This window comes from Cynocephalus volans, chromosome 12 (genome assembly GCF_027409185.1).
Source record: "Cynocephalus volans isolate mCynVol1 chromosome 12, mCynVol1.pri, whole genome shotgun sequence".
Taxonomy (NCBI): Eukaryota; Metazoa; Chordata; class Mammalia; order Dermoptera; family Cynocephalidae; genus Cynocephalus; species Cynocephalus volans.
Genome location: NC_084471.1, coordinates 4,821,405 through 4,833,990, shown reverse-complemented (window position 1 = coordinate 4,833,990; position 12,586 = coordinate 4,821,405). Strand labels below are relative to the sequence as shown.

The window sequence follows — 12,586 nt, the reverse complement described above, 5'->3', positions numbered from 1 at the left end:
GGCCGGCGAGCAGCAGGAAGGGCAAAGGGCGGCTGGCTGTGGAAGCTGCAGCAAAGGCACGGTCCCAGAGCTCGGGGACATGGAGCTCCATGTAGCAGCATGGGCTGAGGCTACAGGTGTTGGTGGGCAGGCTAGGGCCCTAGGAGCCAAGGCTGGAGAGAGACGGCAGAGGCCGGGGCCTGCTGGGCCTTTGGAAATTTAGACTTTTCCCCAGGGAGGCTTGGGAGGTCCCTGAGCGAGGCAGAAAGCTGGCCAGCCCCTTGGAGATGGTGAGAGCTGGCGGGCAGTACTGTGGCTCTGAGCTGCAGCCCTCGTGTCTGCTGTGCGGGAAAGCAGCATGCTTAGTGGGATCCCTGCACAGGCCCAGTGCCCAGCCTGCTCAGACTGCCCTGCAGTCTCCCCGGGGGTCCTGGTGCTATGGGCCTTTACCCCAGGGGTGCTCTGTGTGTCCTCATGTGGAGAGGGCAGGGCATGAGAGCTGGGGGCTGGAGCAGGAGGCAGGGCCTGCTGGGACGACCTGTTGCAGAGACCATGCAGCAGGTGCCCATACTCCTGGTCTCTGCTTCTGTGAAAGGTATGGGGAGACTGAGGCAGCAGGGTGAGGGGGAAACCCATGATCTGCTGTGGAGGCCAGTTCATAGGACCCCTGTGAGACTCCATTGACTACTCCGTGCCTGACGCTTAGTAGGCATTCAGTAAACGTGAGCTGAACACACGGGTGTAAGAACGATGCTGCTACAAGGTGACAATCATGCCACGTGTGTTGTCTGCCTCCCTGGTCACCGAGAAGCTCACGGTCATGTGAGTGGCTGTTGCTGGTAACAGTGATTATGTCAGGACTGGCTGTTTCTGAGCCCAGAAACCACTTGTGTAGTCATTGTGTGGATGTTAGTGGAAGAGGCAGCCACAAGCCACAGGAGCTCCTGACACCACACAGTGGTCACAGGGAAAATGTCTGCTTTGTCTCCACTGCAGCCCCAGAGGAAGGCAGCATCAGTGGCCCCTCCACCGGGGGGGAAACAGGCACAGAGAGCCTGGTGGCATGTGACTCAGCTGTACACAGGAGGCTGTGGGGTCAGGGGATGAGCCCCAGTTTGGGAAAGACCCTGCTGCCACCCAGTTGTGTGATCCCTGAGCCTCAGTTTCCTGATCTGTGAAATGGGCAGTGATACCTTCTTTGGTGGCATCCCATGGTTGGTATAACAAGCTGGCATGCCCTAGGCACTCAGGAAAAAGGGCTGGTCATTGGGATTGTAATGGTTTTGAGTTAGAACCCAGTCCTAACGCTTGCTCTGCCCTGTCCAGCTCAGGCCCCTCTTACCCCTTGGAGACATGTCGTGTCCTGGTCCAGGCAGCCTGACTCATCCACATTATCTCGACTTCTCTTCCACCCCTACCCCCATGTAGGCTTTATCTATTAACCCAACAGACGCGTGGTCAGTGCACACCATTGCGCACATCCATGAGATGAAAGCAGAGATCAAGGATGGGCTGGAGTTCATGCAGCACTCAGAAACCCACTGGAAGGTACAATTCCTGTCGATGCATCATATGCCCAGAAATTCAGCCTGTCACCTAGAGTAAAGCCAAGGCTTTATGGACAGGAGTTATAGGGTGTGGCTTAGTTCTTGGAGACTTGTGTTCAGCTTGTGGGCATTTCTGTCACACCATAGCATCTCCTGGGAGCTCCATGGCACCCCAACACCTGCCAACATTTTGCAGGTGATTCTGTAATTGGTCTTGGCATTTGGTTGTAAAAGAATGGATTAGAAAATTGCCAAGGAAACCAGAGCCTGGCCAGGATGAGTAGAGAGGGCCCTGAATTGCTTCCTTTGCCACTGGCCACCGTGCTCAGTGTAGAACCCAGGAGCGGACTTGGGGAGCCCCCAGTTTAGCCGGCAGGGAGGTGTATGGGAGTGAAGGCACAGTGGTGGTCTGTAGGGCTGGCATGTGGGGTCTGGGCCTTGTGGGGGAGGTGTACTGGGGCCGTCCAAGCTACTAGCAGCCTGCCAGGCCCTTTCCCATGGCCAGATCACACCATGGCCTCACTGTTCGCACTCCCATCACCTGACTTCACCCCCCCAGCTGCCAGCTGGCTGCTGTCTTTGGGGCCCACCCCTCCCTCCCACATACTGTGGCGGTCCCCCTTCTCTGAGTATGCCAGTGGTCCCCGGAGTTGCCTCTGGCACAGAGCCAGGCCACCTGTCCAGGTGTAGTTGCTGCCCTGCCCTTCTTTGCCATGGTGGGCTCCCCAGGGCACCGAGCGGCAGGTGCTGAAATGAGGTGAGTGTATGAACCCAGGAGACACCAGGAGCCAGGCGGGGAGTGGAGGAGCCCGTGTCCCCGGCAGCCTCCCGGCCGTGCCCTGGCCCAGGGCCTGCCCAGTGAGATGTAATTTACAAGAAGGCAGATTACTGGCTTCTCTGGGAGTGGTCTCAGGGTCTCAGGTGAAGCAGGTGAGCAGTGTAAGAATGTTCGAGAACTATAATCCCATGAGGTTCACGTGCGGATCTTCCTCCGGATCCCCAAACTCTAGGGACTGGAAAGGACCTGGGGGCATTGGGAACACAGAGCCCAGCCTGGCAGCCCTGCCCTCGGGCTTCCCTAGGCAGATGCGGCAGTTCTCACAGCGGGGAGCATGGGCCTGGGTTGGGGGCACCCGGTGTGTCTGTGTCCTCCCAGCAGAGGGGCTTACTAGGCAGCATCCTGGTGGCAGGAGACCCACCCAACACCCTTCCTCACATCCCATTCATGTCCCTCCCCCAGAACTCTGATTTTGTGGGGCCTGAGACACCTGCGTTTGAGGTCGGGTAAGAACTTGATTCCTTTGAGATTTAGTTTCCTCATCTGAGATTCTGGCTGTTGTGACAACCGTGAGGCCCTTGGCCCCAAACGCGTTCCTATCGTTGTTGGTTTCGACGCATGTAAAATGGGGGTGTCTGAGGCTTGTTGGGTCACCTCAGAAACAGCCACCATCCTCTGATGTCTTCCTCTGTCCCCATCGTGGCTCTGGGCAGCCTCTGCCTGGCTGGACAGCCCTGGGCGTGGACGACACAGCCTGGGGCTCCCTTCCCTCCTCCTTCTATAGTTGCCTCAGGCCTTTGGCTGCTGAGCGTGGAGCTCAGTCAAGACTCTACTCCCCATCCCAGGCCTGTGCCCTACCCTGGGGACCCCACGGAGGGTCCAGCTGGACCTCTCTGTCTTCACAGGGCCTAGTCAAGATTAATGAGCAGCTCCTAGCATGCCCATGACAGGGACACTCTCGGGGATGTGGAAACCTGAAAGAGGCATTAAACCCCATCGGGTTTGGGGAGAGCAGTGGTCAGGGAAGGCTTCCTGGAGGAGGCAACCTCTGAGCTGAGTATTGGAGGATGACTAGGTGTTTGCCAGAAGAAAGAGGGGGACATGGGGGGTATCCCAGCCCAAGACCAGCTTGAGCAAAGACGCCAAGGCCTGTGTTGGCCTGTGAGGGAAAGGGGAGCTGAATAGTTTCTTGTCCTCGCGCGCAGGTGCAAAGTGGACGTGGGCCATGCAGATGGCATTGTCAGCTCCTCTTTCCAGGGGAGGCCAGCTGATGTCCAGGCAGAGGAGGAGCCGACTGCAGAGGCCTCAGAGAAGGAAGGGCTGGTGTCATGGTGGGGTGTGGGTGCTCTGGACACAAGGGAGAGGGGTCTCCTGTGGGACAGGGGCACAGACTGGGGACCCCAGGCCACCCGATCAACCTTTACTAAATACCTCTACCTGCTCAGGGTCAGTGAGAAATCAGGCCTCGAGTCCCAGGGAGGATGAGTACTTGACTATGAGCAGGAGCCATGCAGTCTGAGCAGCACTGGGGGAAGACCCTGAGGCCTCTGGACTCTCTCTGTCAGGTGGCAGCTATCCGGCTCCCTCCTCTCAGCCAGCAAAGTCTGTTTTAGGTTTCCAGGTGCTGGGTGCTGCCACCTGTCAGAGGTCACAGGTCCAGTTTCCCAAGCTTTCAATATCCTAGCAGAGGCCAGCTCCGAGTGGAGCAGAGGTCTTGAAAATTGCCCAAGGTTTTATCCAAGTGCCTTGTGCACAGGGAGCCTCACAGCTTTCTGTGGAACGGCCCTGTTCTTTCTTTTCTTGAATTGCTGCAGCACCTTCCACTGTATGGTCCTGGTGCTGCCACTCCCTAGCTTGGGACCTCCCTGGCCTCAGTTTCCTCTTTGGTAAATTCAGCCATGATAGCTGCTGCCCCTCAGAGTTGAAGGAGATGATGTGGTGTGGAATGCTCAGCACAGGTCAGCCACGGAGCGGGTGCCCAGCCATTGGTGTTTTCCTGCACTCAGGGCTGAGAAATTCTACATTAGCACAAAACAGCGTTTGTTTTTTTCCGCAGACTGTCAGACTCTCCTTTAATTCTGTTGTTCTTTCCCCAGGACTCTGACATGCTTGCTTGTCATAATTATTGGCACTGGGCTTTATATCTGATTGAAAAGGTGAGATGATCAAGACATCCAGAGCAGGAAATGTTTTTCTGGCTTATGCTATGTGTTTATGTTCCGTGGAGTAACATTGTGTTTGTACATTTAAGCAGTGTCCTGACACACTAGAGCATTAATGTTTGCAGAGAGCCTCTCAGGCTCGAACTGCTTTAGGCATTTTTTTCACTGGCAGGCCTTGGAAATCATGTCTATTGGGTATGATCTGTGGAGACCATGCAGAGTCAGTGCCTCTCTGCTGCTGGAGGGAACAGCTGAGCCCCTACCCCACACCTTGTACCTGAATGACCCATGAGACCTTCCAGTGGGAGCAAGCTTGTGGGGGCAGCTACTTGCAAACGCCCTTGACCCCAGTGACTCTGCCAGAGGGTCCCATTTATAAGAGTGATTTTGCAGTGCTGATTATCATAGAGGAACACTGGAAGCTCCTACGTGTGCTTGGAAGATGGGGATCCCGCCCTGACATAGGAACAGGATAGCACAGTGTCTAGAGGAGAGCAGTCAGCCCGGCTGAACGTACAGTGGGGAAAACGCACCCAGGAGAAAAGACTAGAAGGAAACATGGAAAAGCTCTCAGCGGTTAATACTTACATTATCTTTTCTAATAGGAAAGAGAATGCGTTCACAGCAACTAAGGGTAGCAGCGGCGTAGGCCCCTGCCGTCTCCTCTGTCCCCTCTCCTGTCCTGGGCCCACTGCCCATCCCCGTTGTGAGGAGGTGGAGGTCACATGCTGGGGAGGACTGGCGCGGCCGCTTTCAGTTCATGTCTCAGTATTGCATTTCGCCTGCGGTAGATGTTGACCACAGAAACTTTATTTTTCCAGGGCGAGTACGAGGCTGCGCTGACCATTTACGATAAGCACGTAAGTCTGCACTTGCGCCTGCCCAGTGTATTGCAGCAGTTTGCCTTTTAGTCCCTAGCAGATCTTTGATCCCATCAGGATTGTCCCAGCCAGAAGAAATAGCTGGAGCAAGAACACCTTTCTTGTGTAAGACCTTATGGGGTTGCTTGTGGCTCAAAGTGGTGTTGTAACCCGGAATGCGATGGAGATCTTTGGTTGACTCGGTTCACCCCATGGGTGACGATAGATTTACAAAGCTAAGGTGATCATCTCTGCAATCTCAGACTTTCCTCCAGTCCTTTTAGTTGGATTTTCGTTGGTTAGATCATTGATCTGCTCATAAGAATTTTTTTATTGTGGTTAAATATGCATAAGGTAAGATTAAGTGCACAGCTCAGGGGCATTAAGTCATTCACATTGCTGTGCAGCCCTCACCACCGTCCGTCTCCAGACTTTTTCATCTTCCCAAACTGAAACTCTGTCCCCACTAAACACTAACTCCCCTTTCTCCCTGTCCCCAGCCCCTAGGTATTCTTTTGGAAGGAAAAAAATCCTGACTCAGAGCTCTCGTGTACCCCAGTGAGGGAATAATAGAAGACTGGGATTACAGAAATGCTTGTGATTTGGGGATCTAACTAAATACCAGAGAAAAGCACATAATTAGGTTTCCTAGAAGTGGTCCTTCAGGTGCTGTCAGGATTTCACAGTGAGAGATGAAGGGTGGCATGCACTGTGTGCTGCCAGGTGTAGACCAGGTAACTGCTGTGCAGAGCTGAATCTGGAACATAAATGGGAGAGACGGGTCTCCTGCCAGCACAGTCTGAGGCTCAGGGTGGGCAGTGTCAGATGCCAGGGCCCGGCATGAACCACCGAGTATGTAGTGCAGTGGGCTGCCTGGTGCACTTGGTGTCCTTTCTGGTGTCTGGAGCCTCCTGAGCCCTGGGCGAAGGTGGTAGTCTGAAACGTGAAGTGCTGGAGACAATGGTGGCAGCTCTGGTGTGTGAGAGCTTGCTTTGTGCAGGCACCACCCACGGCCATCCCTGCTGCCCCCTACTCGGTCCACCCACTGAGACCACCTCTGCGGCCCTTGTCTTCCAGATCATCCCCAGCCTGCAGGCCAGTGGTGCGATGCTGGACGTGGTGGACGGCTGCTCCATGCTCTACCGCCTCCACATGGAAGGTAGCCACGCCCCCTCACTCCCCTCGCCTCCTGCCTCATCCCTCCCACACAACCAGGGGAAGGTAGCAAGGCGCCCTGCAGGCCTGGGGACAGGCACGCCTGGCCACTGCTGCCCTTCCTTCTGGTCCCCACCGCTCCCCAGTGTGGAGCCTCTGGCTCTGCCCCTAGCACAGTACCTGCCATTCCCATGGCCATTCAGGGCACAGATGGCACCTGGCCACCTGTCTTGATTCTGCCTCCCTTCCTAGAACACGGGAGCTGAGAGTTTCTTAACTCCCTGGGATTTCAGAGAGAGGTTTCTCAACCTGCCATGCTCCGCAGGTAGCCTGGACAGGGCTGGCCACGGCTCTGTGGGCTCTGTGGGCTCCCCTCGCCCCAGGCTCAGCAGAGCCAAACCTGTACGCAGGTGGGCCTGGGCAAGGCCCCAGATCAGCAGGACAGTGGGGGGATGGAGGCCTGGGCAGGGCACTTTGGGGACCCAAGGAGGGCACAGCAAGCTGTTCCAGAAGGTTCTGGAAAGGCTTCCTAGTGGAGGTGAAATGTGAAATGTGGAAGGATGTATAGGGTCTGCCAGGCAGAGATGGGGAAAGTGTTGTACACAGGGAGAGAGCAGCCTGTCCAAAGCCACCAGCAGTATGGGCAAGTGACTGGGGGACAGGCTTGATGTGGTCAGAGGGGCGCGAGGAGGCTGAGAGGCACAGCTGCCGGGGAGCCCGAGTGTGGGGGTGCACAGGAGAGTTCTGCTTCCGTCCGGGAGTAAGGGGAGCCGGCTGGAGCCACCCTGGACAGGCGTGGATCTGCCTTTGAGAAGAGTTTGCTGAGTGGGCAGGGTCAGCTCTCAGCCAGCTGAGGCCTGATGCCCAGAGACCAGGGAGACTGGGAGGTTGGCAGGGAGGTCGGGGAACATCGAGGATGACAGGGCAAGGGCAGGGAGGCTGCGGCGAGAGTGGGGAGGCCAGGGGACAGCAGGGAGGAAGCTGCTGCTGCAGTTTCTAGGCCTGGAAACGAATCCCTGGGCCGACAGGAGGCCAAACATCATCTAGAACTGTGTGGAGGGGGAAGGCTGGAGGGAAGACTGAGTCCCATTAACGCTGAGACCCTGTTAACCCTTCACCTGCTGAGGTAGAGAGGTTGAAAACCACCTGGAACTGGAGCTTCGAGCCCAGGCTGGCTCAAGGCCAGTGCAGGGCGGGGCAGAGGAAGGGACGCCCCACACTCAGGCAGAGGGGCGAGGTGGGGTGCCAAGGGGTGGAGGAGGATGAGAAAGGCCACTCACTTCCTCACCACACAGGATGGAGACTTGAGAACCGTTGTGCAATTTTACGGGATGAGAAATGGGGTAAGGGAAGCATTTGTGGTTATGGGGTGCCCAGGAGGGGAAAAAGCATCTAATAATGGAGGAATCAGGAGGGGAGTTGGTGGGAGGAGGTGCTGGACTGTAGGGCAGAAGTAGGGACCGTCTGGAGTTGAGGAATCCAGACGTGAAAGCAGAAGGATTATTTATTCATTCAGCAGGTTTTTATAGAGTACCTATTATGTATCAGGTGCTGTGCTGGCAGTACCTACTAGAAGAATCGAAAATGTGTTTTTGTGGAGTGGCTGGTTAGCTCAGTTGGTTGTGGTGTGGTGCTGATAACCCCAAGGTCCAGAGTTTGATCTCTGTACCAGTTAGCTGCCAAAAATAATTAATAAAATAAAGTAAAAAGTGCTTTGGGGGTTTGTCAAAGGGGCCAGAGACTTCATTTAATACCCTTCAGCAGTTTTTTAGATTTGCTTTCTGCCTTACGTAACTGTTGCTTTCATAATTGCCCAAAGTTAACATGAACCAGGAGTCCGCAGGCCTTGCACGAGGCTGGATGCCACTTGCTGGCCCTGCTCAGCTGCTCCCTGGCCTGTCACCTGGAACAGGATCACAGGGCCTCTGAGGGATGTGCGGGTGAAGGGGGCCTGTGTGCAGGATGCACTCCAGAGCCTCATGCCAGGTCCTGGGTCTCCTCCCCCCTGTCCCAGGGGTGTCCGTGGGCCCGCGGTGGCAGGACGTCCTGCGCGTGACCCAGAAGCACAGCCGAGACCACATCCTGCTGTTCAATGATGCACACTTCCTGATGGCCTCCCTGGGTGCACGGGACACCCGGACCACAGAGGAGCTGCTGACAACTCTGCAGGACATCAGCGAGTATGCAGTGGGTCCCTCAAAGCTCCTGTGCCAGGGCGGGGCTATCCCCACCTTGCTGTGAGGGCAAGGGGGTGCTGGGGCCGTGCCGAGGCCCCCGCAGTGCCTACCCCACCGGCCAGGGAGGCTGGAGGCGGAGGCCCCATCAGTGAGCACAGCTTTGGGGATGCCCATGGAGGGCTGCTCCCAGGTGTGTGACCCAAAGTTGTGTACCCCCAGGTGTGTGACCCACAGGAGTACAATTGGTTGTCTCAGTATACAGAGCTGCCTCTCCGTCTCTGGGGTGGGTGTGGGACTCAGTATCATGGGGCAACCTCCCATGGGGGACATGTTGGGGCCTTGGAACCAGACACCCACTGCTCACAGTCCCTGAGATCCTGGCCAAGGCAGTTCTCTGCTTTGAGCCTCGGTTTCCTTATCTGTAAATCAGGGATAGTGCCTGCCGAGGGCTGGCGAGGGCTGGCCTGGGAGACCTGGGCCGTCACAGCCATTCCCTCCTGGTGATGGTGATCCTCCGACTTGAGGTGCGAGGCCTTTGCCTGCATTGTCTGCAATCCTGACAGCTCTGTGAGCTTGATACTGTTACATCCACTTTACAGATTAGCAAACTGAGGCAGAAGCTGGGGACCTGTCCAGGGCCAGCAGCTGGTAACAGGCCAAGTCCAACCCAGATTTGAGTTTAGAGTCCTGTTCTCTCCCCTCGCTGGGTCACTGCTCCTATGTTGCCATATTAGAGCACCTGCTGTGTGGCTGTGTGTTGGGCACCGTGCAGGGACACCCATGACTAAGAAATGGCCCCTCCCCTCAGGACACTTGCTCCAGGCAGGGCACAGATGTGCTGTGAGGGGGCGGGGTGCTGAGGGCACATTTTTGGGTTGGCAGATCACCAGGGGAGAACTGTCAGCACCTCCTGGCCCGAGACGTGGGGCTGCCCCTGTGCCACGCCCTGGTGGAAGCTGAGCGCGGGAACCCTGATCGTGTCGTGGAACTGCTGCTGCCTATCCGCTACCGAATCGTGCAGATCGGAGGCAGCAATGCCCAGGTGAGCCAGCTCCTCTGGCGAAGTCGCCAGCTGGAGTGCAAGGGGCCCTGGGCCAGGAAGCAGGTGCACTCAGCAGCCCCTGAGTCTCTCTGTGGTATTAGTGCCCACAATATGGAGTATCCTTACCCCTCACACCCCCTCCCCTTAAGGTTGTCATAGAGGGTGTAGTGTCAACACCACTATCTCCCTTGAGAACAGGCTGGCCTGTGGTGGGTGGGGTGGGGCTCCCATGGCTCATCCCACCCACAGGAGCTTAACCCGCCCAACTGGCATTTCAGAGAGACGTCTTCAACCAGTTACTAATTCATGCGGCCTTAAACTGCACCTCCAGCATCCATAAGAACGTGGCCCGGTGAGCTCCTCGCCTTCTTCCCAAAGCTGGGCTTGGGCGGGCTCCCCAGCACATCTGCCTCTGACACGGGGGTCTTCCTGTGGGCCTCTGGAGTGCCTGGAAGTCCCCGCCTTGTTTGGCTGAGGTTGTCCCTGCTTCTGAGGCTGTGAAGACACGAGGCTGCAGGGGAATCTAGTTCTCCTTTGTTAGCAGCTCAACTTGACCAAAGGGAGCCCACAGCCCCCACCCCCAGGCCCAGCCCCCTGCCCTCCCCAGCCCGCTCCCCACTGAAGTTGTGTTGAGCTACCCAGTTACCCAGACACATCTTGCTCTTTCAGGCCGCTGGGCCTTTGCATGTGCTATGCCCTCTGCCTGGGACACTCTTTCTCCTTTCCACCCAGCCAGCGTGGACTTCCCTTCTCTCTTGGCATCGCAGGTGTATTAGTTCATTTCTGTTGTTTATAACAAAATACACAGAACTGGGCATTTTATAAAGAAAACAAAATTTATTGCTTATAGTTTCAGAGGCTGGGAAGTCCAAAGTCCAGGGAACATATCTGGTGACCAATGCAGGGGCCTCACGTGGCAGAAATGGTGGAGCAGAGAGAGACTCTCACGTGCTCTCCTTTAAAGCCCTCAGAACCACGCCCCTGACCACTATTATTAATCCATTCACTACTGCACGGTCCTACAATCTAATCACCTCTTCAAGGACCCACCTTTCAATTACCATAATAGTTCAATTACCATGATAGGATTTCCCACCCTCAACAGTTACAGTGGGGATTAAGTTTTGGGATGACGTTCAACCCAAGGCAACAGGGTTTCTAGTTTTTATCTTTAAGACAGTCAGGCTGGCTGGTTAGCTCACTTGGTTAGAGCATGGTACTGATAACGCCAAAGTCAAAATGCTCTCCAGACCTCCTGTCCCAGTGCCACTGCTGCTGGGAGTGCATGGACACGGAGCGCAGGGGCTCTGTGCTTTCTTATACGCACCCCTTCCCCCCAGCAGAGGCCAGGCCTCCTGTCTCTGGGCCTTGGCCCATCCTGTTCCCTCTGTGCTCTGGCTGCCCCTGTCCTGCCTTGAAGCTAAGGGACCCCCAGGCCCCACCCATATCCTTTTAGAAGGTTCCACAGCAGAACCTTTGTGTCTGTTTCTGCAGGAGCCTTCTGATGGAGCGTGATGCCTTGAAGCCCAACTCGCCCCTGACCGAGCGGCTGATCCGCAAGGCAGCTGCCGTCCACCTCATGTAGTGACCGGGCCCAGCTGCCTCCATCCTGCAGAACCTCAGCGACGGCCTCATTGGCGTCAGACCAGCCGCTCCACTGGGTTAGGGTTAGAAAACAGCTAGACCCTGTCTGTTACAGCTGTTAGAGGGTAATCTGCAGCCTTAAACAAAAAGCTCTGTAAACAGGCAGTTTTACAGGAAGAAGGGACACAGATTCATTTTAAATGTCATTCAGAATCTTCCTCCAATCCTCGTAAAGGGCTGGTGTGCACTTCTAAGCAGTCAGAACCAACATGGCTGCTTCTCTCTCCACTTGCCTTGCAAGTCATTTCCCAGGGGAATATTTGTACTTCCTGCTTGTTCAAGGATTGGATGGCAGGGCAGGGCTGGGGCCAGGCTCAGCTGGGGAGGGAGTTTTCCAAACAGCCCCCTGGAGGCAGCCCCTTCTCTCCCCCCGACTGGCTGCCCTTGGGATAAACCCTTCATTTAGTCTTCCTTACATTCGAGAGGGGTCTGTTGTCCCATTTTACAGGTGAGGGCAGCGATGGCAGGGTGGGGGGTGGGAGTAGTGACTTGCCCAGAGTCAGAGCTAGTGGAGGCCCGTGTGTCCCTCCTGAGAGAGGGGACCCCACCTTCCTGCCTTTGGTCTCAGCTCTGGCTGCTGCACACACCGCCCTCCTTACAAATGAATGATACACGTGGGGCCCTCCTTCTGCAGTCTCTGGAGGGAAGTCTTTCAGCCTCTCCAGGGGGCTTTGGTTATGCCGATTTGGGCTTGTTTCTCTACTTAAACTGCACATCCTAACGGGATCTCGGAAACATGGCTTCCTAGGTCTCGAGTGTGATAACTGAACTCAGGGCTGCTCTGTTGTGGCAAAAACCAAAGCTTTGAGCTGGTCTCGTAAAGGCTGTCTCTGTACCCTGCTTCCCCGTCCTGGACCTGCCCCATGTCCCTCCTGAACGTGCTGACTTAGCCCTGCTGCTGCAGCCTTCCTGTGAGGGGGTGGCCTGTGAGAGCAAAGATGCTTTTCCAGTTCCTTCAGTTTGTATTATTAGGAACTTCTTGGGGCAGAGAGAAGGCAGGTCTCTTGGGAGGGAGAGGAGGCCTCCGAATCTATTAGGTCTCTGCAGTTTGCTCAAGCCCGGGAAGATTCCTGAGATTAAAATAAATTAATCTGTTCCTTTGACTAACTCTTCTGGGCACCTTTGAGCATCTTTTATGTGCCAGGCCTGGGACTGGGTTCTGGGGAGACAGGCTTCTCCTTGAACTTGGGGTGGGTGGGGCATTGAGTGAAGAAAATGGGTAATTAAAATAGGATTTCAAGA

At 55.7% G+C, this 12,586-nt stretch overlaps 1 protein-coding gene across 4 annotated transcripts in view; it reads left to right on the top strand.

The window, feature by feature from the left end:
- TTC38 (tetratricopeptide repeat domain 38) overlaps positions 1-12,586 on the top strand; it is a 22,646-nt gene extending 10,060 nt beyond the window's left edge. The window contains exons 7-14 of one of the 4 annotated variants that reach the window (XM_063074967.1): positions 1,408-1,527; positions 4,401-4,460; positions 5,288-5,326; positions 6,404-6,485; positions 8,496-8,661; positions 9,541-9,700; positions 9,979-10,052; positions 11,195-12,584. In XM_063074967.1, coding sequence (XP_062931037.1) covers positions 1,408-1,527; positions 4,401-4,460; positions 5,288-5,326; positions 6,404-6,485; positions 8,496-8,661; positions 9,541-9,700; positions 9,979-10,052; positions 11,195-11,285 — 792 coding nt within the window. In that variant the 3' untranslated portion in view covers positions 11,286-12,584. Of the gene's footprint in view, positions 1-1,407; positions 1,528-4,400; positions 4,461-5,287; positions 5,327-6,403; positions 6,486-8,495; positions 8,662-9,540; positions 9,701-9,978; positions 10,053-11,194 lie in introns of all 4 variants that reach the window. The other 3 variants (XM_063074964.1, XM_063074966.1, XM_063074965.1) reach the window with 3 other exon arrangements.